This window comes from Cnephaeus nilssonii (genome assembly GCF_951640355.1).
Source record: "Cnephaeus nilssonii genome assembly, chromosome: 14".
Taxonomy (NCBI): domain Eukaryota; kingdom Metazoa; phylum Chordata; class Mammalia; order Chiroptera; family Vespertilionidae; genus Cnephaeus; species Cnephaeus nilssonii.
In genome coordinates this window covers 51,310,710-51,336,952 of record NC_137085.1, presented here as the reverse complement: position 1 = coordinate 51,336,952, position 26,243 = coordinate 51,310,710, and the positions used below count along the sequence as shown (strand labels likewise).

At 41.3% G+C, this 26,243-nt stretch overlaps 1 protein-coding gene across 1 annotated transcript in view; it reads left to right on the top strand.

The window, feature by feature from the left end:
* Positions 1-26,243, top strand: part of PTPRD (protein tyrosine phosphatase receptor type D) — a 496,562-nt gene that overhangs the window by 466,870 nt on the left and 3,449 nt on the right. Inside the window, exons 28-33 of the mRNA XM_079789612.1 lie at positions 15,198-15,483; positions 15,911-16,089; positions 16,685-16,811; positions 17,974-18,099; positions 20,755-20,909; positions 24,615-24,750. Coding sequence (XP_079645738.1) covers positions 15,198-15,483; positions 15,911-16,089; positions 16,685-16,811; positions 17,974-18,099; positions 20,755-20,909; positions 24,615-24,750 — 1,009 coding nt within the window. The remainder of the gene's footprint in view (positions 1-15,197; positions 15,484-15,910; positions 16,090-16,684; positions 16,812-17,973; positions 18,100-20,754; positions 20,910-24,614; positions 24,751-26,243) is intronic.

Sequence of the window (26,243 nt, the reverse complement as noted above, 5' to 3'; positions counted from 1 at the left end):
GTTCCAGTCCACTAAGAAAGGCAGCTTGGGGTCCCCAAATTGGTGCAGACTCAGTGAGCGAGGCTGCCAAGGCATCTGATAGAGTGAACATTGCCAAGCTGTGCCTGGATCTCTTGGGGAGCTGCTAAAATGAGGCATTACCTTTGAAGAGAATCTTCCAGAGGAGAGAGCTCTGACTTGAACAGATTTGCATTCCCCTTCCAGAAAAGTTAGGGAAAGCAGCTCACCACAGCAGTGACTGGGTTGTAGGGAAAAGAGTTGGTGGGTCCCTAGAAACTCTCCCCGCCACAGAAAGGGTTATCTGCACAGCAAAAGGATCCCACATTGTGTTACATTCCTCCGGTCTGGTGTCGGCTATGGCAGGCCTCTCGGGTTCTGTGTACAGCTTGTCAGAGAGCAATCCTTTAGTTATTCCTTCAGTAGATTAAATGCCCTGTCAATTACTCAAATGTAGTAATTTATATGTTTCTCTAATAAAAGGGTAAATTTTCAGTTGCTGCCACTCATCATCTATATATTTTAATGCTTATGAATTTTCCATATAATTATATTCAATGCTGTAAGCTATAAGTGTGGTAATTTCCTTTGACCTGTGTTGCAGTTAGATACATTACTTGATCAGCGCTCTCAATGAATCATTTTATGCACATGTATTTAGTTAATTGGTTATTTTTTTTTCCTGCCTGTGTTTATATGTAATATACTCTATAAGGGAAAGGAATTATCAGCCTGCTTGCAGCTGGGCCTGGTAAAAGAGCAATTAGGTTCTATCAGAACAAACAGCTATCAATAATGAGTTCTGAATTAAAATCACTAGCAAAGAAAGGAATCTAGACATCTGCAGGAATGTGAAAATATTTTTATAACCTAATCGCTGAGATCTGGACAGGGTATCACTGAGTTTTCCCAGCTGTACCTGCAATGTGTTTTGCAATATTCCCAGACTGAAAGAACACTGAAATGTATTGTAGGAACTAGGCTTCGTTTTCTTTTTAAATGCTGCTGCCTTTGAATGGTGATTTTGATTTCATGTAATCAGCATGAAAACTTCTTATTTCAAGCTATTTTTCTGTGCCCCTGGTCATAAAATGAAGCTTAAAAATAGTTCTGTTATCTTTGTATTATGTCTTTCCAATCAGGGTTCTATTGCTTATGTGTTTTTTTTTCTGTCTTTCTGATTTGCTCGTATTGGGGTTGTTTCTTGCAAAGAAAACTTGCAAAATGGGCTTCTGGCATCTGAGTTTTATTATAAGATAATTCCATATATTTGAAGGTATCTGGACCTATTGGTCTTTAAAAAAAAAAAAAAGGAAAATCTTTTTTTAAAAAATAGCTTTTGCAGTCTGACCCTTTGCATTGTAGTTTTAATCAGATCAAGATTTTTTTTTAATTATATAAAAACACATGCTAGTATACACACATGCATAGATTATTAGGAGTATATTTTATACATCTTTTTGCTCTCATTTACATATAAAATATTATAAGAAGAGTGTCACTTTATCCGTGTTATCCAAAGTATGGCCTATGGACCAGCGGCATTAGCATCACTCAGAGCTTCTTAGAAATGCACAATCTTGGATTCCACACCAGAGATACTAAATTGAAATCTCTGGGCAGAGCCCAGGAATCTGTGTTAACACTTCCTGGGGATGTATAGAGATCCCTTGGATGGATGTGTAATTCATAAATGCCTGGTGGTACATTGCAGGGTGATTGATACATAGAAGAGAAATCTCTCATTTTGTATTTACTGAATATTAGCTTCCATCTCTTTGGTGTCACAATCTTATGAGTATGTTTTCGATCTCCTGCTATTACCCTGCGTGAGAGGTAAACCTTGTTCTCTAGTCTCCCATCCTCAAACATGGCCAATATGTCATTCAAATACACTTGATACTAGTTTTCATTAATTAAGTAGTCATCATGTGTGAAGACTACAGTTATGAAAGCCATCCATCTATCTGACATAGAGCTGACCTCAATACAACTAATACATAGCCAAAACAGTTAGTACATAGCCAGATACCTGAAGATAATTTTTAATTGGATGTATTGAGATGACATTGGTTAATAAAAACCACACAAGTTTTAAGTGTTCAGCTCTGTAACACATCATCTGCATACTGCATTGTAGGCTCAAGTATCTTTCCACCACCATTTATCGCCCCTTTGCCATCTTCCCCCCACCCCCGCCCACACACACACACACACACACACACACACACACACACACTACTTTCCTTCTGGTAATCACCATACTGTTTTATCTGTGTCTTTTTCTTTTATCCCTTCACCCTTTTGCCCACCCCCCCCCCCAACCTTCCTTCCCTCTGACAGCTGTCAATTGGTTCTATGTATCTATGAGTTTGTTTCTATTGTGTTTGTGTTTATTTTGTTCATTAGATTCTACATGTATGTGAAATCATATGGCATTTGTCTTTCACTGACTTACTTCACTTAACATAATACTCTCCAGGTTCATCCATGCTGTTCGAAAAGGTTATGTTTCCTTCTTTTTTACGGCCAAGTAGTATTCCATAGTGTAAATGTACCACAGCTTTTTTATCTACTCACCTTTTGATGGGCTCTTGGGTTTCTTCCAAATCTTAGCTATTGTAAATAATGCTGCAACGAACATAGGGGTGCATATATTATTTCAAATTCGCGTCTCAGGTTTCTTTGGATATATTCCTAGAAGTGGAATCACTGGGTCATAAGGCAGTTCCATTTTGAATTGTTTGAGGAAACTCCATACTGTTTTCCACAGTGGCTGCACCAATCTGCATTCCTACCAAAGTACAAGAGGGTTCCCTATTCTCCACATTCTCACCAACACTTGCTGTTTGTTGCTTTATTAATGATAGTCATTCTGACATGTCTGAGGTGATATCTCATTGTGGTTTTCATTTGCATTTCTCCGATGATTAGCGACATTAAGCATTTTTTCATGTCTATTGGTGGTAATGAGCTCCTTTAACTTTTTTTCATTTTTTGTCTGGGAAGCTCTTTATTTCACCTTCAATTCTTGGTTGTAGGTCCTTAGTTTTTATCACTTTGAATATTTCATGCCAATCTCTTCTGGCCTGCAGTGTTTCTATTGAGAAATCAGCTGACAGCCTTATGGAAATCCCTTGTAGGTAGCCAACTGTCTTTATCTTGCTCTTTAAATTCTCTCTTTATTTGTAACCTTTATCATTTTAATTATGATGTGTCTTGGTGTGGGCCTCTTTGGGTTCTTCTTATTTGGGACTCTTCCTGCTTCTTGGATTTGTGTGTCTTTTTCTTTCACCGGGTTAAGGACGTTTTCAGCCATTATTTTTAAAATAAGTTCTCAATCCCTTGCTCACTTTCTTTTCCCTCTGGTACCCCTGTGATGCAGAAGTTGTTATGCTTGATGTTGTCCCAGAGGTCTTAGACTTTTCCTCATTTTTAAAAATGATTTTTTTCCTTTTGTTGCTCTGCTTGAGTGTTTTCTTTTATCTGATCCTGTAGATTGCTGTTTTGATCCTCTGTTTCATCTACTCTTCTGTTTATCCCTTCTAGTACATTCTTCATTCCAGATATTGTATTCTTCATTTCCAACTGGTTCTTTATTATTGTTTCTGTGTCATGTTTAATGCTTACTATCTTTTCATTTAAGTTCTCACTGAGATATCCATTCTTCCCCTAATGTCCTAGAGCAGCAGTCGCCAACCTTTCAGACCTCACAGACCACCAGTGGTCCACGGACCACCGGTTGGTGACTGCTGTCCTAGAGCATTCTTATAACTATTGTTTTAAACTCTTCATCGGTTATGAAATGGTTGCTTCCATTTCATTTCATTATTTTTGGCGTGTTTTCTCTGGCTCTTTTATTTGGGGCATATTTCTTTGTCTTCTCATTTTGTCTGTCTTTGTGTGTGTGTGTGTGTGTGTCTGTGTATTAGATAGATTTGCTATGATTCCCAAACTTGTCATGATTGCTTTATGATGTCGGTGTCTTGTAGGACTCAGTGGCACAGTCTTTCAGATCACCTGTGCTAGATGCTCCAGGAATGTTTCTTGAATGGGTTATGTGTGCCCCCCTGTTGTTGTTGAATCTTAAGTGCTGTTGGCCCATTCATGGGCAGAGTTAACCCTCAGGCTAGCTTACTATAAGGATAGACCTCAATGACCATGTATGACTCCCCTTGCAGGAGCTGTCCCCAGAGGCAGAGTTCTCAGCAGGGCTTGATGCCTACCAGACTCCCTGTTTGTGTGCCACTTACATGGCTAGTAGGGTCGAGCTCTGGTGTGGTCTTAAGGCGACCACTGGTTGTGTTGGTTCTGGGTCAATTTGGGCAGGCTCTGGTGCAGGTTGATATCAGACATTGTGTATAACCAGCCTTGGCCTACCTGTCTGGAGCTACCTCGCTAGTCACTGTTTGTGGCTGTGTCTACTGGGCCCAGATGTGCATGGGAGGGGTCAAGCTGTGTGCAAGGGTAGGCTTCCTTGAACTCTGAGCTGGGACAGATCAATAAAAGGTCCAAGGCTCCCTCCACCTGTTGTCTACTCCACCACCCACTGAGGTTGCCTGGTCTTCCTCCAGAGCCTTCCGAAGAAAGACTATAGAGTGGGCCCAGCCTGGTCTCAACCCACAGTCTCTCCCACAAGGTGAGAGCTTGATAGGGCGGGGTAACTGGTGTTAGGAGACTAGAACAGGTGAGGAACCTTTTTTTCTGCCAAGGGTCATTTGGATATTTATAACATCATTTGTGGACTAAACAAAATGATCAACTTAAAAATTAGCCTGCTATATTTGGTCAAACATTTAATAAATTCACCCCTAATGCTTTGGCAGGGCCAGACCCAAATGATTTCATGGGTATTACACGTCCCAGGGGCCAGAAGTTCCTCACCCCTGGACTAGTGGGTCTTATACTTGGGGGCAGCACAATCAGGCACTCAGTGGGGGAAAGTGGCCTCTACTGCAGAGCCATTTTTCCGCCTGAGTCTTTGACCCTAGTTCCCCTAGAAGCAGCTCCCTGCAGGTTCAGGTGGGGTACACCATCTGGTCCCTTTGCAGGAGCAAACTCAGTAGGCCTGAGCCACTGAAAATCAGAAGGACAGGTCAAGCGTGTCTCCCTTTGGAGAGAGTGGTGCCAGTTGTGCTCTCAGGGTGGTAAGGATGGTCCCCCCCACACCAGGCCCCAGAACCCAGCACCCACCTGTTTCCTTGGCAAGACGCTCCCAGGGAGAAGGACTCCGAAGTACCAGCTACTCCGATCCCTCAGTGAGGCTGAGCTCAGCAGGGCAGGGCCACGGGGATTTGGTAGGACAGATTAAAGCAGTCTTTCATTGGAGGTGACGCAGGCCTAGCCTGCAGAAGGGAGGCAAGCACTTCACCTGTCCCCCCATGCCATCAGCGGGTGCGAGCGAAGCTGGCGTCATAAGCGGTTCTGAGTGGTGGCTGTTGCCCCGATCACCCCTCAGGAGCAAAGGGAGGTGGAGAAGCCCTCAGAGGCAATTAAGGCCAGCAGCCGCCAGGTGCTGGCAGCTGGTGTGAGCAGTGGCTCTGGCACTGGCTGTGGGTGTGAGTTGGGACGGTGCCGGCAGTGGGTGCGGGTGGCAGCTCTGGCACCGGCAGTGGGTGCAAGTGGGGTCATCACATACAGCAGGTGCAAGAGGCAACTGCTGGCCCCAATCGCCCCTCAGGAGCAGGGGAGGTGGAGAAGCACTGAGGGGCGATTGGGGCCGGCAGCCGCTGCTCACACCCAGTAATGGCATCAAGCGATAGGGGCCGGCGCCAGGCACCAGCAGCGAGTGCGAGCAGCGGCTCCGGCACCAGCAGCGCATTTGAGCACCAGGCTGGACCACAGCAAGCAGGAGCAAAGAATTTTTAGTAACCACCAGAGGCTTACCCCCATGACAGCGACCGGCGCCTCGCCTTGGTCTGGCGCCCCCGCTCACCTGCTGCACCATCGTGCCATGGCCAACGCCCACCATGTTCCATGCTCTGCTGCCTACACCAGTCATGTTCCATGCGTGTCCCCTGGTGGTCAGCACATATCATAGCGACCAGTTGTTTGGTTGTTCTGCTGTTCGGTCTATTTGCATATTGGGGTTTTATATATGGGGATATTAGCCTCTGAATTTATCTTGAGCATCACATCCTATATAATAGAACCCTAATATGCAAATTGACTGAATGGGGGAACAACCAGTGGACATCTCCTGAGGGTGCAGGCTGGGCTGAGCCTCTCCCTCCCACACCTCGTGCATGAATTTTGTGCACTCGGCCTCTAGTTTTTAAAATAATAAGGAATGTGTTTGGCAGATAATATTGGGACAGAGCCAACATCATACAAAAGACTTTGGAGGATTTTTGTTTGAGTCCAAATGCTTCAAAAAAATCAGATTGGGCACATGTGGATTTTGTTTTTTGTGGTCTTATTCTATGAAACCCCCCTTCACCTATCATGGAAAAATAAAATGCCCCAAGGAAATATGGTCTGGCTAGGTCACCCTGACCTCTCAATATTCTAGACTAGGATCCTGATCAGGTCAGGTTCTCGGTGCTGTGGTGTGAACTTTTGCTCCTCACAGGATGCCACACAAGGGTGCAGTGCACTTTTTCTTTCTAGGGTGACCAAGGGTCTGGGTGGTCTCATCCTTACATTTGCTTCCCCTAACTCTACTACGCATGCTCTCCTCTGTGATGTCTCCCATGCTTTCTGAAACCCACTCCCCAAAAGCTGGCACTGGATGGCAGGACCAAGTCTGAATGGCAAGGAGCTGCCAACCATCACCCAGTCATATCAAGATCACTTCATAGTTTTACTGGGATAACCATCTAATTCATCTTATAATTCTTAGCCATAGTCATAAAACTCAATCCATTTTCATAGATTTTTTTTTAATATTCTTGCAGTTCATGAATGCCATTCTTGCCATAGCTAACTGTAATATCCAATCAAATTATGAGCTGATATATGTATAGAATACTTACCATGATTTTTGGTCTATATTTTACTGTCTTTATACCCAACTAAATGTACTGCAAAACCTCCTAATTCTGTTGTTTTTCTTTGCCAGATCAGTGAAGTATCAGTAAAGGGTCAGCATGAAAGCTCCACCAGATTAATCAGGAAAGCCAGTTCTTAAGCACATCCCCAGAATGAGTTTAGCACAAAATAGCCCCCTTACCGCCTCTTAATGTTTTCCTTTTGTACATTACTACCGTATCACATCACGGGACATTAAGCATATTTCAACTCGTGGGACTAACTCAATCATGTTTTTAGAAATTGAAAACAAATGCTGTAACTGGGTGAATGATAATATTGAAGTAATAGCAATTTCCTAGTAGGCGCACTTGGTTAATGGATTGCACAGTCTATCGCGCACTGAAACAGTTCTGTTTTGTTTTGGTTCGGCTTGTCTTTAAGGCACAAGTTTGTCCATAATTTGGTTTGCTTTAGTTGAATCATCGTCCTTGCTGGGAGATAACTTAGAAAGTCGGTCTTACTTCAAGGGTAACGGACCAGCCTGATGCTAGGCTTGATTTAAAAGTGCTGTCCTCTTCCCTTCTGCTGGAAAATTCTGTAACAGAGTAAATGTACTGAATTGTGCTGGCCTCAGCCTGAAGCACGGGGTTATGCACTCCTTTTTTCCTTTTTTTTTAAGTTATTTAGAAAAATCTGTCTCTGTGCTTGGCAACTACCCCGACAGAAAACAGATAAAAATAAGGGTGGTTTATCAGCTTTGCTGTTCTTATCATGTTTCAGGTTGAAGGCTGTTGAAATGATGAAAAACAAACAGCACTAAATAGGGTTCCGTCATTATCACTGCGACGGGGAGCTGAATTTTCAGGATCAAAGAAAAATGCATTTGCTTTTAGAACTACAATCCTTCATTTTGAGAGGTGCAGTGCACTCAGACACCCAGGATGGGTGAAAAATAGAGTAAATTGGAGAAGGGAGTAAAATATGTGCTGCTATGGGAACTTGGAAATTCAAACAAAAGTAGGCTGGCATACATTGAAAAGCTCGGAATTTTCATCGCTCAGTTTCTTAAGGAGAAAAAAAGTAGTGCCTGAGGTTTGTCATTCCTGAGCAACTGGAGTAAAGCAAGCATAAGCATGGCTTGTTTCCATCTCCTTAAGTTAGAGGCTCTCTATCTTTGTAAACACATATCAAAATATTCCCACGCTGGGGGCTTTGGGGAATATTTCTGTATATATCAATATATCATTGATTCAGAAGGGAGTTTCGCATTTTTAAACTTATGTTTTTTAAATTTTGCAACTCACATTGAGCACCTTCGATTTCCCTGGCATGGCAGTTGCCATGAGAAACTATCAAAGGCAGTAGAGACAAGAAAGCTGTTGTCATTCCCTTCCAGGAGATTATTAACTGGTATAAACATAATAACCGGAAAACAAAAATAAGGCAAGGCAGTTGCTCATAAAGAGGTATAGTTGCCACCCAGCCAGTGTGACTCAGTGGTTGAGCATCAGCCCATGAACCAGGAGGTCATGGTTGGATTCTAGGTCAGGGCACATGTTCAAGTTGTGGGCTTGATCCTGGGCATGAAGGAGGCAGTCGACCAGTGATTCTCTCTTATCATTGATATTTCTATTTCTCTCTCCCTCTCCCTTCCAATCTCTGAAATCAATAAAAACATTTAAAAAAGAGAGGGGGGGGGGTATAGTTACACGGGATCCAAGGAGGACTAAACCAAGGCGAGTCTTAATCCTGGATGCAGCACATGAGCTGAGTCTGGGAGGATGGTAGGTATCACAGGTAGATGTGATAAGAAGGACGAAGGACCTGCATTAGCAAAAGCCCAGAGGTAGGAAAGCTTAAAATATGTTTAATTTGCCGGGAGCTCAGGGAAAGCCATGACTCTTATAATAAACACTAGAGGCATGGTGCACGAATTACCGGTAGGATCCCTAGGCCTGGCCAGAGATCAGGGCCGGCTGGGGCCTCCCTTCCCGCAGCTGCCAGCTGCCGGCCAGGGCCTTCCTTCATTCCACGCTGCCCCTGGGTGGTCAGCGCACGTCATAGCGAGCGATTGAAATCCCAGTCTCCCGGTCGAACTCCCGAGGAGACACTTTGCATGTTAGCCGTTTATATATAGAGATATTTCCTGTTTATTGCCTATTTATGAACATGCAGTTATTTTAAATAACTGCTATTAATTCAGTTATATGTTTAATAAAAAATGTTATAAACAGTCCTTTAAAAAAATGGAAAATAAGTATGTGGAGCATGCCCTTTTTCCCTCACTGCCTTTCAGCCTCCCGGGCTTTCTTTTTAGTTCTACAAATATGCTAAGCTATTTCCACTCCAGGACACTTCCTTTGGGATAGCGTCTCTCCCCAAACGCTTTTCTACCCTTTTCAGTCAGTGAAATTATCCTGCCCTAGCAGTGGTCTGCTAGGGCTGCCATAACAAAGTACCACAAACCAGATGTCTTAGGTAATAAAAATATTTTTCTCACAGTGCAGGAGGCCGGAAGTCCAAGAGTGAGGTGCCGTCAGGGCTGGTTTCTGGTGAGCCCGCTCTTCTTGGCTTCTGATGCCACCTGCTAGCCGTGGCCTCACGTGGGCTCTCCCGTGCATATGCCCAGGGGGAGCTCTGTGCCTCTTCCTACTCTTGTAAAGCCCCACCATTACGACTTCACGTAACCTTAATTACCTTCCTAGAGGCCCTATCTCTAAACACAGGCACACCGGGGCTTAGGGCTTCACCATGAATTTTTAGGGGACACAAGTCAGTCCCTCACAGGTATCAATTTATTCTTTTTCATTTTTAAGAAACATGTATTGATTTGAGAGAGGAAGGGAGAGGGAGAGAGAGAGAGAGACATCAGGAATGAGAACATCATTAATCGGCTGCCTCCTGCACACCCCCTACTGGGAATTGAGCCTGCAATCCGGGCATGCGCCTTGACCGGGAATTGAACCGTGACCTCCTGGTTTACAGGTAGACACTCAACCACTGAGCACAAGTATCAATTTAAATGGCATTTCTTCAAAGGTATTGTGCCAACATCCTGCACATTTACCTCACAGCAGTTGCTGAGATTTATATACATTTATTCACATGATTATTTAATATCTAACCCCCTCCCCCCCCACCCAACCTATAATCTCCCTGAGGAAAGGCCCATGTTTGTTTTGCTCACCACTGTCCTGAGCTTGGCACAGGGTAAGCACTCGGTAAGTATGTGTGGGTAATAGCCTGCAGAGGCTTATGACAGAGTATATAGCCACTGTGGATGGAAGAACAAAATAATAGGCACTTTCCTGTCTGCCCCTAGGTGATGGGAATGGATGAATTAGGATAGTCAGTCTGCGCTAATAATGTGTAACAACCAGTTCCCCTCACTGGAGTCTCGGGGGGAGAGGGGTGTTTACCAATTTACTTGGTGTAACTACTCCCACCATGCCTGATTTCAAGCTACAAATGTAACAGCCCTGAATGATAGTAGCACCCCATTATATAATATCTTTCCACCTCAAGAGCATCAATGTAAAATAATTAAGAAGCAATGTATTTTGAATATTACCTTTATTTATATATATATATATATATATTTAAGCAGAAATTTTCATTTGACCAATTGGCTTTTGCCAGCTCCAGCACACCAATGATGAATAGTTGAATAAAATTGTAGAGGTTGGATGCACAGAAATGTATAATTTATTATTGTGCAGGGAAAGAGGCAAAAACAGGCTAGACCTGAAAGAGTGAGAAGAGCAGATTTGAGCAGAGAAGATATTAATCTGAGAATCTTTTTATTTCTTGAGAAATTTGAGGGTAGTTTGAAGTAGATGTCTTCCCTTATGCTATCACTTTAGAAATCTGTTGTATTGCCGAGCCATGAAGGGGAATGAGAGAAAGCAGGACAGAACTTTGGGGATATTTAACTACATTTTGGGGGCTGGCGGAGGTATTCAAATTAGGGAAAGAGCTACAGATGGAAAAATCCAGAGAGACAGGGAATAATCAGCACATGGATCTAATGGGGGGAATATTCCTTACTGGGCAGCAATCTAAAGGAGTTTTGGTAGCTTTCTGAAGGTAACAGGGTTGACCCCTGATTTTTGTTTTCAACTTGATAGAACCATTACAGAGTCACAGGTTGGTTTCTTTGTTGTTTTTTGGTGTGTTTTTGTTTGTTTGTTTGTTTGGCTACTGTTATTTACGTGTTACATGTTTCAGCTTATTTTGTGTTTGAGATAATTATAAAATGTTTTCCCTTCCTACCATCAACCCCAAAGGAATTCTCTCTGGCGTTCCCCATACTCCCTCAATCGGTACCTTAGAAACCAAGAAAGACTTTTCAAGAAAACTGCACTCAGAATAAACAGCACTAAAGGGATGTGATTGAGGGGTGAGCCACAAGAAAGTCACCATATTTGACAACAGTTGCTGCCCCAAATGACGGAAAGCCACGTGGAACAACGGTGGTGCCATGAAACGTGGTGCTCAAGTTGAGCATCTCAGAGCCTGCATTTGAGTCCCTGTTTGACTGTTTGCTGTTAGCACTAGGAATGGGTTCAGGGAAGTCCCCAAATGTTAAGGCTCACAGAAGGGGAAAGGAAATTGACATATTTGCGGAATGCCTCCCGGGGACCATGCCCTGGGGTAGGAAGGCGTTTTACTGCCATCTCATTTACCATCCCAGCATATGGGAAAGCAGAAAATTCCTCCAACCTTAGACATTGTTTATGGGAAATAGGAAAAGAAAAGGGAAGCAGCTCAAGGAGGTAGGCAGGGTGAAGCAAGGTTTTGAACGCCTAATCTTAAATTATCCAGTGGTGATTCTATCATAATTTTCCCAGATTCAACATTGCCTGTTCTTTGTGGTCAGCTTCAGGGGTTGGATTCTGTACCTACAAAGTAACTGCCTCTTCCTGTATGTTAATTATCACTATTAACACATTATCATTATGTTAATTATCGGGATTTAAGAAAAACAGGAGAAAGGTTAAGTGACTTTCTCAAGGGCATCCAGCCATTGGTATCTGGAAAAAGTATCTTGAATCTCATGGTCTTGCTTCAAGCTAAGAGACACCTCTCCCATTTAAAATCCTCAAGAACTCTTCATTTTAGAGAAGAGGTAACTCACAAGTTCCAAGGATCTGCCTCTTCCCCATCTTCCGTCTGAACACCAAGGCTGGGCAGCTAACAATATGTTATGTTTGGGGGAGAAAAAGTAGGTTTTTCTCCAGTCATAATCTTTTTTTTTTTTTTTCCCCACAATTCATGATTTAGACTCAGGCACATATTTGATTTTTTTTCCTCCCTAATTTTTTAGGGAACAAAATGCTTCATTACCACCATGAAAAGATTGATATCGCTTGGATCTAGAGTTATTCCTAACAATTTTTCAAGATTCTTTGGTATCTTTCTGCCAGAATATAGAACTATGCATAATCCAGACATTTGGAATGGTCCCTGGGGCATATTTTGAGATAATATTCTTGCCATTATCTAGAATTGATTTGACATATATAGGACTCAGTTATTAAGCGTATTATGTGGTTTCCACTAGGAAAAAATGCATGAAGTTGAATCCATTTAAAAGCCGTGCACAATTAAGATGAGGAAAGACAACAGAGACAAATATATATATTATTCATGGTCTTAGAACCTGCCAAACACGGGGCTGCCTCCCGTTGCCAGGTTAAGTCTTACTAAGTTTCTTTTCATGGCCATGCAGCGGCATATCAAGAGATTAAGACATGGAAATGGCTCAACGCGTTTTCCAGTCTCTCTATTGCCTATCAAGGGATTGCGGTGCAACCTTCAGGTGGACTCTGCGTAGTTCTGAACTGTGGTCGATTGTGGGATTTCTCTCACTGACTGGAGAGCCCTCCTCCGCAGTAGGCTCACTGAATCGGGGTGGGCTGCTCCTTACATGAGGCCTCCCATGCCAATGACTCATCCGTTCACCTACTTCCGCAACATTGGTGAGCACTGACTGCCTGCTTGGTGCAGGGCACACAAAGGTGACAGAAATGCAGTTTCTGCTCTCAGGAGATGCTCTATTCCTTGTGGATGAGGCCCTACCAAACTAATTAATACTTTGTTACGACTGGGACTGTAGTAGTAGAGTGTTACGACAGCAGGGGATCTGGAACATGGGGTGATGAGTCCTGCTGGGGGATGTGGGAGGGTGGAGATTGTCAGGGTGGGGAGTATCAGGGAGAACTTACCATTTCACAGGTTTATGTGGTAGAACCAACTAAATAAAGCGGAGCGCTGTGCTTCTCAGTGCATGGGTTTTTCCAACTGTTTTGTACCAAGAAATGTGCTGTCATTTCTAAGGCTCTGTGTCCCAGAAGTATTTTACATTCCATCTCAACATGATGTCATTTTGTGGTTTAAACCTTGAATGGAGTCTTAGCATCAGTACCCAGAGGCTCTCTGACTAGATACTGACAGCCGTTTTTTTGTGCCTGCCAGGACATGAAAAGATGTAAGCAATTTTTAAATAGTGGTCATATCATCAGCCCACGTAACCTCATCCACAAACTTCAGGGCTCCTGTATGGAAGCTGGATTTGGTCTATGTTGCTCAGAAGTTTAAAAGTACTACTTGTTGCAAAATGCTCGCCACCTTGCAGCTACTTGGCACTGGAGAGAACTTGCCATTTAAGTTGACCCAGGCACCCTCATGCTCATTAAACTCATTCATTTGGAGTTCTTGTATGTTCCCTGCCTAGGTGCCTCACCAGGTCTAGAAAGTGTCACATGGAGCCCCCAGAGCCAGCAGTACAACTGCAAAAGCCATTCCTTCTCTTTTACTGTTCCAGCCACCTCGATTCACCATCCTTTCTGTTCTTCAGTCTTGGTGCAAATGCCATATCACCCCCCAAAAATATCCTTTATTTCTTGTCTTATAAATAGTTATGTAGAGCAGATTCTGAGATCTTTAAGGTAGGACCTAAGTCATCTCTAATGTTGTCTCCCCTCTGTTACCTGGCAAAGTACTTCATTGTTCATTGAATGAAGAGATGGACAGATGCACAAATAAATGAACACATATGGGAGACAGTGGCATGTAGTGACTGAAGGAGGCCGTCTGATGCATGGTATCTAAGCTGGTGATATATACCTATTGATTGCATGTTTCCCAGCCAGGTAACCATCCATGACCAAGCATTTTCTATTCAAGCATACTTGACACATAAATAGACTCAGCCTAAGGGATTCGATAAAATAATAGATAAATAAGGCTCCCCTTGAGATGTAAGAACACAGATGTGTTACTTTGTGGGGGTTTTTCAACACAGGAGGAAATTCCAATGTTTCCACTACCTGACCCTGTGATCCAGCTCCGTAGATTAGATCGTCTCCTTGCAGCGGCAGATCTTGTCTCTGTGCTGTGTTGACTCTCTTACCTCCTCTTTTTTGAATCAGTTTCTACCAACTGAAAAATGAACCATAAAGTCCGAAAGGGATGGAGTTTGTAAAATGCCTCGGAATGTCCTCAGACTAAGAGTGGAGCTTTTATTTTCCCACAGAGAATATTGGAATTTCACCTGGAATTTCAAAATATATTCAACTCTGAAAGAAAAGGGAGTAAAAACTAGGAACACACCCACACTCTCTAGGGCTTGCTCTCTATTAAGGATTTTTTCCACTTGGAATACCCTGCACTATTTTTAGTGTGCAACAACATTTTACTATTTTAATTACACCCTTCAAACTAGATTGGTTTTAGAATTTTTTTGCTGACTTTTAAAATATGAAATATTTCAAGTTGAGTGATTTACTAGTTCTTTTTTTTGTCAATTGAACTAAAATAGCCTGAGATGATTTGCAAAAATATATATAGCCTAGTTAGATATTGACCATTTAAAAATATTTTCTAGTATAAACAGCCTAAATGTTAGTGGGGTGTTTGTTTTTTTCATAATGGTTTCAAAATAATGTCTAGTTTGTATTATGTGATCAAAGAGCATAGTAATTATGGATTTAATGTTTTTACATGTTGAAACCAAACTAATTTCACTTGGTACATGGCTCCCTATCCACTGGTTATGGTGACTTGATAATACTTGACTTTAGAGTGCTCCAAAATCATCACAACAGCCATTTGAGTAGAGTTAATGGGTTGAAAACCTAGTTCACAAGAATAATGAAGATGCTTGTATATTACATGTTAATTTCCTAAAAGATTGATTTAAACCTTTCCCTTTGTTTTTCTTGTAGTGCGGGAGTTGGCCGGACTGGTTGTTTCATTGTAATAGATGCCATGTTAGAAAGAATAAAGCATGAAAAAACTGTAGATATTTATGGCCATGTAACTTTAATGAGAGCCCAGAGGAATTACATGGTGCAAACAGAAGACCAGTACATCTTTATCCACGATGCGCTGCTGGAAGCAGTGACTTGTGGAAATACCGAAGTGCCAGCGAGAAACCTGTATGCCTACATTCAGAAGCTGACACAAATAGAGACAGGAGAGAATGTGACAGGAATGGAGCTTGAATTTAAGGTATGACATCGGGGGTGATGTGGTAATTCAGGAGCAAGTCATTCCCGGATCGTCTTTGAGGACTGGCTTTCCTTCCTGACCCTTTCAGATGTGTCAAGTGACAAGATTCTCTTGACTTCCCCCTCCCTCAGGTGTCTGACTATAAAACGCTTTCTTCCTCTTTTCCTCTTCTATCCCATGCTATCTAATATCTTGAGCTCTTTTGTACCTAGATCATACCCTTAGAACATAATATTTAAAAATTCAATAGGCTATATGAAGACCGTTAGGTAGACGTGAAAGGCAGTGCAGTTTGAGGCGTCATTTACTTTGAAGTAAACCAAAGCTTTATATCTAAAGAGGAAATCTCAGGTATGTTGCATTCAAACCACAGGCTAAAATTATCTTTGTCAGATTTTTTTCCTTTTTTTTTTTTCCTATTCAACAGCGTCTAGCCAGCTCTAAAGCTCACACCTCAAGATTCATCAGTGCCAATCTTCCATGTAATAAATTCAAAAATCGCCTTGTTAATATTATGCCATATGAATCCACAAGGGTATGCCTGCAGCCTATCCGAGGAGTAGAAGGATCTGATTACATCAATGCCAGTTTTATTGATGGATACAGGTATATATTCTTGTTCCCCTGACAATCCGAAGCCTTGATATTTGCATGTGCCCTAGTTTCATAGCCAGAATGAATTTTATCTCAAGTCAAAGCATTTTCTTTTTGTGTAGGTCAGCAGTCAATCCCGTGGTATTTGTTTTCTATTATTTTGGATAGAAGTAAGAAGCAGCTGTCATAAAGTTGTTAATCTGGCCTCCTGCACGCTTCCTTCAGAAGGAGTTAATAAAAAAGCTGTTTTGGACCATATTTCATAAATTTAATAGATTGTGTAAAAGTCACGTCTTCAAATTGATGCCCCACAACTGTTTCCTAAACGATTTGTATGTGCATGACATTGAGCTATTAGTGTTGCGCTAAAATTTAAATAATAATGATAGACATACATCATATTAACAAAGCCGTTTCTTTTGCTAAGCCCCCAACATGTAATAAATGTTATTTGATGACACAATCTTAATGGACATTTACTGCAATTGCATTAATGATATAGTTTAAGTTTTATTACTGGGTTGGATGTTTACATAGCAAATGTGAACCTTTGTGTGTTCTCTGATTTTTTTTTTTTAACATGCTGTTTTCATTCTCTGTAATTCAGACAACAGAAGGCCTACATCGCTACCCAGGGACCCTTGGCGGAGACCACTGAAGACTTCTGGCGGATGCTCTGGGAACACAACTCCACCATCGTGGTGATGCTCACCAAGCTGCGTGAGATGGGCAGAGTGAGTGTCTCCTCACAAGACATTTCCTTCGTGGAGAAGTGAGGGTTTCCTGTCAAGAACGCGAGTGCCCGGGCCACTGCTTTGACATTCAGGGCACTCCTAAAACATTGGGCCACTCATTACTCTGGGTTGGTTTTTAACTGACAAAGCCACATCCAGTTCTTTCATTTGTGATTTGAAGAAAGATCTAGTTTTCTTTTTTCAGTGAAACACAATCAAAGAGACAAATAAGCAAGCAGATGCCCCTTAACTTACGCCCCGACTCTCAGCACAGCCTGATTTCCTTTCGCTCTGGACAAGCTGAGTTTCCTGAGCAAAGTGGCCATCACATCTCTGTAGGAAGCAATTTGACTTTCATCCCTGAGGCAAATTCTTACTTGCTCACCATTTACCCCCATTGAATAAAGTGTTGGAAATTTACATCGTTTTTCTAAAAAATTATTATTTTTAAAAAATTATTATTCTGAAAATACTCAGAAAACAGTATTAGAGATACATCAAGACTTACCCATTAAATTCAACAGATGCAAGTAAGCATTTTGCTATCTTTGTTTGAGAGATTCTCTCTCTTTTCTTCGTAGAAATGTGTCTAAAACCCAGCTTTTTTAGGGCCCAAAGAGAGAGAAAAAGAACTAGGAAAATGACTTGATTATTCTACATGGTCATTAAGTCATTAAAACTGCCTGAGCTGACTAGGGTGATTGGACCCAATCAATTCAGAGGTTTTTTTTGTCCGTTCATACTTGATGGTTCTCTTCATCCCAAACCACAGTGGTCCAGGTCTGCTAAAGTGATGCAATGTGTGATTGACAGGACCAGCATTATGCCCAAGGACTGATATAATTATTTGGATAACTTGTAGGTATGAAGATGCTTACTCTTATTGAAGTATTCAATTTGACGGATGTAGATTACCAGCAATTATATTCCAAGTACTATGCTTGATGCTATGGGCAAGGATTGAAACTATAGGATTTCCCTATCCTCAGGAAACTTATGGGTTCAAAGAAAAAAAAAAAGAGTCACATGCAACTAGAATGGGCTTGAATTTTAATTAATTAGAGAAAGAAATATATAGATAACTAGATGCTATAGGTATATAGATGATAGACAAAGTTTATTTACATGTTGTATAGTTTACATGAATCGTCTCTCCTTTCAGGAGAAATGTCACCAATACTGGCCAGCAGAAAGATCTGCAAGATACCAGTACTTTGTTGTAGATCCCATGGCTGAATACAACATGCCACAATATATCCTAAGAGAATTCAAGGTCACAGATGCCAGGGTAAGTTGGCACAGTCTTATGCTCTCAACCATTAGCTGTAAAGTAGTCTAAAGTGGCGGTCGCCAACCTTTCAGACCTCACGGACCAACAGTGGTCCGCTGACCACCGGTTGGCGACCCCTGGTCTCAAGTGCTTCTCTGGGAGAAACATTGGCCAGTGGCCATATTCCCTAGCGAAAAGAGGTCACCCATCCTAGAGGACTTTTTATTATTATTATTATTATTATTATTATTATTATTATTAATGTAAGAGTAACTTTCTTCTGTCTGGCAAGTGTTCTCACAAACCCGGCTTGGCTTCCTTTCAAATGTAACATCTGGCAGCTCAGCTCTGAGACTGCATTTGGTGAGTGTGTGTGCTGGGAAGCGTTTACTGATTGGCTGGCTGCGCTGATATTCACCTTCTCAGCACATTCTCTTTGGAACTTCCCTGACTTCTTCATTACTCGAGGCTGTAAATATGTTGTTGTTTTGCAAAGCCCTGTAGGTCATGTGGGCTTGGAGGTTAATTTGGTATGATTTTAAAACCGCAGAGCAAATGGCTTTTTTTAGAGGAATCTGACAAGCTCTGCACATTCTAATTTGATTGCTGGCGTGGTTGATTCCTCGGTGTGCTAATGTGTCTGTCCGTGAGAGCTGTGCACCCACGACCCTTGCTGGCTAATTTTCATTCTGCATTTCTTGTCTAGATTGCTGAGTCCAAAGTTCAGCTCTGATGTAAGATGTTCGGTGCAGAAACTTTCATATCCTTGCCTTTAGCCACTCTCCAACCGTGATTACAAATGCATCTTGGGGGAGGGGGGTCAGTCCAAAGCCTGCTTTGTATTTGGAGCTGTCACAATGGGTGGGTCCAGTAAAACTCCAGTGTAAAGCTATTTATGTGATCCATTGTTTTTTTTTTTCTGGAAAGCTGCTTTCTCAACCAGTACTCATGTTTAGAGATTGTCCGCTAATCCCCAAAGCTGGGGACCTGGCGGTTGACCTAAAGTGAAAGAGAAATCGGTTAGCAGGCTGGTTGGCCCAGGTGACAGACCTGTTAATGCTGGAAAATCTGAAGTCTTACTAGTAACGATTCTGAAAGTGACTGTACACAAGGCAGCTAAGTTCCTAGGTGTCGTTTTTGAGCTGCCCAAGTAAGCATGCCTTGGTGACCCTCCCCACTGTTTAAAAATTAATACTAATAATAATGGCCTTTCAGAATTTGGAGCAAGATACGTGAATGAAAATGTTACTTGCATTCTAAGCAAACTCAGCAACCATTTCTAATGATAAAGAGTTGTACCCAGGCTCTGTAAATGCCAGAGATACGTTCTTCGCTGCTACTCTCCTGCCCAAATTAAATCTAATCACAATACTCAAAAGAAACAGTGAGGCAGAAACTTGGGCATGCCTTTGTTTGCTTTCTAAAGGCTTCCTGTGATTGAATAATCTTCCTAGCTGCCAAAACGTTTGCTGTCTGTGCTCCTAGTGTGTCTCTAACCTCAGCTTCCCAGTTTAGAAAGCAAGTTGGCACTTAAGGATAGAGTGTTGTTACACAGGTAGCCTGTGTAAGTGGAGCCAGGTGGTCTCTCCTCTGAAGAGGAAGGGTTTGTGCTGAAGACCTCTTCTTGCTGTTGAAAGCAACTGTGGTCAGAAAGAACATTCAGAGGACGACAGGTCTGCATTGTCTCGCCTCTGGCTTTTCAAACCTTTTCCAGAAACAGATTCTGGGGAGAAAGGTGATGGGCACAATTGTTATTCCGGCTTCTGTAAACAGAAGCCCCTTCGGCTTGTGTTGTGCTTCCAAAAATACTGTAAAATTCCGGAAGGAATCCGCAATGCCTTACTATCTTCTTTTCAAACCATTTATACTTCATGAGTCAAAGCAGTTTTACCTGCTAATCATCACTGTAGAAAAGAAAGTCTTCTTTTCATCGCCTCTTTCTTCTCCGTGTTCGGATTTGTCTGAGTTAAACCGTGCCCCTACACACCTTAATTCCCGTGGTCAGCCAGGAAGAGTCCTTCTGGAGAAGAGGGCATTTATTTGCTAGCACTCTCTCTGATCTACTTGAGGGATGCCTCACCTCCTACTCAGCAGCAGAGTCGGCCACAGGCACATGTTGTGTATCCTGCCATTGTCTGGAAATCATATGCCTCTGAAACCTGTGGGCCATCCAGGTTAACAGCAGCTGCCTAATTTGTGTCAGATCTTTTCTATGTCACTGTTTGTCATTTCGCAATGCTAGAAATAAGCAAACCCAGCAGACGTAAAGTTGTGTCAATAGCAAACTCTGTTCTCGATGACATGCCTGGATGCTCCTTTCAATATTAAGAAGTGATTGGATTCACAAATTTTTGAAAGAGTATATAGGTTCCACCTGGTTTTTAGAGGCAAACTTTGGGTCTCAAAACATGTACTGATATAGGAACTAGATGACTCTATTCTCTGAGGTGGGAATTATGAGAGCAAAAAAATTTGCCATGTACATATGTGAATGGAGACAGTGTTCCTAGCAGATAAGACATGAATGTAAGCTCCTAGTTAAATATGCTCCTATCTCCCCCTCCCCCCCCCCCCTTTTTCTTTCTGGAAAAACCATCATGTTTGCTGCTGTGTCTGTGCGCGGCTGAACCCCCCTGGCGTCCTCTGTGGCTGGGTGCGGCTTTCTTCCTGAAGGATGGTCAGTCCCGAACAGTGAGACAGTTCCAGTTCACTGACTGGCCAGAGCAAGGCGTGCCAAAGTCTGGAGAAGGATTTATTGACTTCATCGGCCAAGTTCACAAAACAAAAGAGCAGTTTGGCCAAGATGGACCCATTTCAGTCCATTGCAGGTGAGCTAAGAATCAGGAATGGTGAGTTTCCACTTGTGATTAATGTGGTGGCAACTTTGAAAATATGTATTGTCTATTTATTATCAGGACAAGCTTCTGATAGTAAATCTGCATAATAGACATTTTATTCTCCAAAAAAAATGTATTGTAAAACCTAAAGCAAGTACTCAATGCTCTTTCTTTCCACAAAAGGAAAATAGCCAGAGGAAGATTTTTATCCCCAAATTTTACCTCTTGTAACAAAGAACTACACTGTGTTTCTCTGGCCTATTTTAACAGGAATTACTGGTACATCCCCTTGTGAAAGTTTGTTCAGTTAGTCGTTTCTTACTTTTTTTGCAGTCATAGCATTACACTGATAACTGTCTTTCAGTGTCTTACTCCTGTGTTTGTCTTCTTGGGAAACTGTAAATAGTTATCAAGCCTTAATGACAATACTAATTTTTGCCAGTCAGTAAGTGATTAGAACGGTACCTCAGTTAAAATTGTAATTTGTTTGAAAATTGTGGCTATATCAGAAAATGAAGCACCTTCAAGTTAATTATTTTCAATAGTTTCCACAGGATTTTATAAATCAGGTATTAAAGTTAATAGATATAAAAAGTAAATGGTTCAGAGAGGACACTCACCATAAATGTAGTGCTTTTGGAAGTTTCTGTGCAAAAATCTTTCAACAAAGGGAATTCACTTATTTATTTTAGGATTCTAGCAACTTTTAAAGTCTCAGTTTTTAATTTCTTTATGGTCAAACTCTTGAGAGAGTTTATTAAATTGATTTTGCTTCAAAAAAGAATGGCAAAAACAAACTACATTTCTTAGTGACATGGAAGACAGGGTCTCAAAATAGAACTGTTCGAGTGGGGCTTCAAATGTCGGAGTCCTGGTTCCACTCTGTCGGCTGTTGGTCTATGGCACTAGGGACGTTTCTCTGAACCTCAGTTTTCTCAGGAGCTGAGAGATCCTTCCTAGCAGACTATGTGTCCCAGTCATTGTGTAGTGGATGAGGATCAGGCCTTATTTATACACATTTGCTTTGTGTTGAGTTATACAAAATCCTTTTGCTTTAGACCAGTGGTTGGCAAACTGCGGCTCGCGAGCCACATGCGGCTCTTTGGCCCCTTGAGTGTGGCTCTTCCACAAAATACCATGGCCTGGGCGAGTCTATTTTGAAGAAGTGGCGTTAGAAGAAGTTTTAAGTTTAAAAAATTTGGCTCTCAAAAGAAATTTCAATCGTTGTACTGTTGATATTTGGCTCTGTTGACTAATGAGTTTGCCGACCACTGCTCTACACAATCAAAGAGCATGTAGGAACTAGCACATGGGCTTAAGGGTTCAGACAAAGTGGATATATTGGAGTTAAATTACCTGGATATTCCCCTTAATTTTCTATATAATTTGTCCAAATTCTCATTCAAACTTGTCCAATATAAAGACAACAATACATTTAATAAGCAATATTAATTTTAGGCATTCCATAAGTATGTAAAGATATATGTGTGTGTGACTTCCCATTGCTTCTGTCATCACAAAGTACTTTAAACACACCTATAGTATAAATTTTATGACATGTTATTCTTATACCATATATATCTTAAAGGCTTCCCATTATTTTCTGTTAAAATGCCACTTATTTTATTTACTAGAGGTGCACGGATTTGTGCACCGGTGGGGGTCCCTCAGCCTGGCCTGTGGGGATCGGGCCAAAATCGGCTCTCCGACATCCCCCAAGGGGTCCTGGATTGCGAGAGGACGCAGGCCAGGCTGAGGGACCCCACTGGTGCACAAATCTGTACACTGGGCCTCTAGTATCATATAAGATCTTTGGTTAATCTCCCACCCTCCCCCCTGAGATTCATCAGTCTGTTCCATGCCTGTGCATTGAGAGTTCTGCCCCCTGGTGGTCAGTGCACGTCATAGCTACTGGTCAAACAGTCTGATGGTCACTGAGGCTTTTATATATATATAGATTCCTTATTAAAGTAATATAATACAGCCAATAATTAAGAAGGTATAAGGCCAGTACCTGTTATTTTCCTGAAAGTGTCTGGTAGAAAGCCAAAAAACCTATTTTTGTCACATTTGAGCAATTAAATCAAGGTAAGATAGACTCTAGAGTACCTAGAGACCATTCAACAAAAAGATCATAAATCATAGTCTCTGAGGATTGAGATTTTCAAGGTTGAAAGGGACCTTCAAGGTTATCTACTCCATCTTAACAGAGAGCCTTGCCTGCTCCAGGACATGCTCAGCCACTTTGTAAAGACTATCCATGGATTTTAAAGCCTCAGTTAACATTTGTTAGGACTCTTTAGAAATCCCAGTTTATAAAGGGACACACTATTTATATGCCTGTCAGCTACATCCTCAAGTAAATGAATTCATCCATTTTCTACAGCCTGTACCCAAGCGTTACATGGGCCATTTAATTAGGATCCAAAAATGTAGGAATTTTGCAAATTATTCACTCTTCTCCTCATTACCTGAACCTCCAGATGCTTTTCTACTTCTTAAGAGCACAAAAGCTATGAATTCATTTTCTTCTCTTGCTGCACTGAAGATCCTGAAATTACATTAAAACAATAATGAAAACAGAGAGAAACTCAAAACCTTGTTAATGTGGTGAAAAGGATCCTGGTGTTTAAAATGGTATATTAATTGTATAAAGAAATAGCTCTTAACTAGTTTTTGTGTTTTTTTTTTTTTCATTTAGATTAGAGACCCCTCTTAGAATCTTCTTAGTTATGTTTCATTAAACAGAAAATATATATATATAATTTTCACAACCCTTATGTATAAGGTATTCATGGACCCATCCTGAAAATTGAATTAGGATTCTGTATAAAAAAAAACCCTGGTAAAGAATCTCTCTCCTCATGTCGAAAATATCTGAGTTTGAATAGTCTATATGCCTTCCTATTTATATGTTTAGGTGATGGGACATCCTGAACAAATTTTTAAGTGGCTACAAGAAGTAAAACACTAGAAAACTTGAACATGCTCAGTTTACCTCACCTTATCTGAATTACTTCATATTTTAAAAATATGAAGCAGGCAAGGTCTACAATTTCAGGATCTGCATGAAGAGTACAAATCTATAATTATTTACCTTTCCTTTTATTCATTTACTAGAGGCCCGGTGCACGAATTTGTGCACAGGTGGGGTCCCTCAACCTGGCCAGTGATTGAGGTCAATCAGAGGGGCTGGCCTGCCAGGGCGAGGGACCGCGGGAGGTTGGCCCCAGCAGCAAGCTAACCAATGGCTGATTTCACAAGGAATTGGGCTCCCTCCCCGCTCCTGTCTGGATCTCAGTTGAACCAGATTCAGGGCTGCCAGGGCCCCGGCAGCAAGGTCTGGGGCAGTGTGTGTCACAGCTACTGGCCAGTCATATGGTCGTTCGGTCATAATGGTTGCTTAGGCTTTTATATATATAGATTTTAAAATGTTTCCTTGATCTTTCCAAAAAGGCATATGATCCCAATTGGAAAGTCATTTTGTTTTAGAAGACTGAATCCTAATTATTCCACACTCATTCTCTTGTTACCACGACACATTATCCCAAGGGTAATCATTGGGTGATTCTAACACATTTTCCTGATTGTGGCTGTGGGAGACATGATGCATTTTGAAAGCTAGTCCACTTACAAGTAAATGTAGCCATGGCTTTGAGCATCTCATCAGGAATGTTGCCTTTGTTTCTGTGACAGTGCGGGTGTAGGAAGAACTGGAGTCTTCATAACGCTAAGCATTGTTCTGGAGAGAATGAGATATGAAGGAGTTGTAGATATCTTCCAGACGGTCAAAATGTTGAGAACACAACGACCAGCCATGGTACAGACAGAGGTAAGAAAAATCTTCATGAGCCAAATAAGAGATTTTGTTTCCCAGGACCTTCTAGAGTCCAGAGACCATCAACATCAGAGGCAAAGTACAGGAAAATATTGTAGGAAAAGCATCAAATTGTTTAATATTGTGAACCTCATTCATCCCTTGGTTAAATGGGAGTGACAGTGACAATGTCTTGGAGTTAGGTGAGAATATATGGTAGACTGAACCATATTAAGTTGTCACTATTTAACAATATTTGGCCTCTAAAAGTGGAAGGTTTGCATAGTTATATACATATTAAACTAATATATTATACATATGTATATGTAAGTATTTATAAAAATTACAATGCCTGATTTATAATAGACCCTCAGCCCATTTTATACTCCATACTCTTTCTGTATGCCTAGGTGTTAAAAATCAGCTGCTCTATAGTTAATTTCTTAATAATGGTCATTTTAAATATTTAGAACCTGGATAAGACCTAGAGAAATTAACCACCCATTTTCTAGTCCAATAATGAATGTGGAAATTCTCATATTACTCAGAAAAATATGAGTTCATGATTTGGCCTGTCTGGCCCAATGACTAATCATTTCTAAGGATAATATGATAGATACATTGTGTTTGTTTTTTCAAAAGGCCAACAAGTTCTGTAGGTTATACGTGTTCCTAAATTTGTCATTCACAATATCTTTCAGACTTTGATTTTAAAATAGTGCAAGCATTTGGCTTGCAATACTCAAAACGTTATGTCAGCGTGACAAACTTAATAGGTGTTGGGGGTGACAGAGGGAAGTTAGATGTTTAAAAAGCCTTAACATTTAGCCAAGCAACTTACTGTGACAAGATAGGAAAGCAAACTCCATTTATTTTGCATTACCATTTTTATTGTAGAAAAATGCACATTTAAGCAAAATAGAAACTATCTACTTTCAGGCCCATTGGCTACTGAAAATAAGTTTCTTTTATGAGGAAATTCCTACTTTTTCTCATCCTTTCTCATCTGTAAATTATAATCTTTCCATCTCTCCAGTAGTGCCCCAACATATTCCTAAATGACTGTTGTTCTCCTCTGTCTGAAAAAGGACATGTTTCACACTGTCATTTTAGGGTAGGCCTTTAAGGCAGCAGTCATATTGAATTAGGCCCATGGCACAGGGATTTTTTTATGTGGACAGCCAGTCTTGTGTTGCCATTTTCAAGAGTTGAAAATCTTCAAGTCCAATGTCCTGAGTAAATTAATGGCTTTGTGTGCCTAATGTTCCTCAACAGATACCTTTTGGCTGCCTCCCTCATACCTATAAGAACATCAGAAATAATGTTGGGTAATTCTGATTGTACGTAGCAAGTTCTACTGTCTAATAAGACTTTGTTTTAATTTAAATTCTATTGGCAATAGCCCAGAGGTACGTGAATCTAAATGTTCCCTGGGACAGTGTGTGTCTTCATCAGCATCTCTTAAATATGCACACTGAGAATGAGTTCAGTATCACAAATAAGCAGGT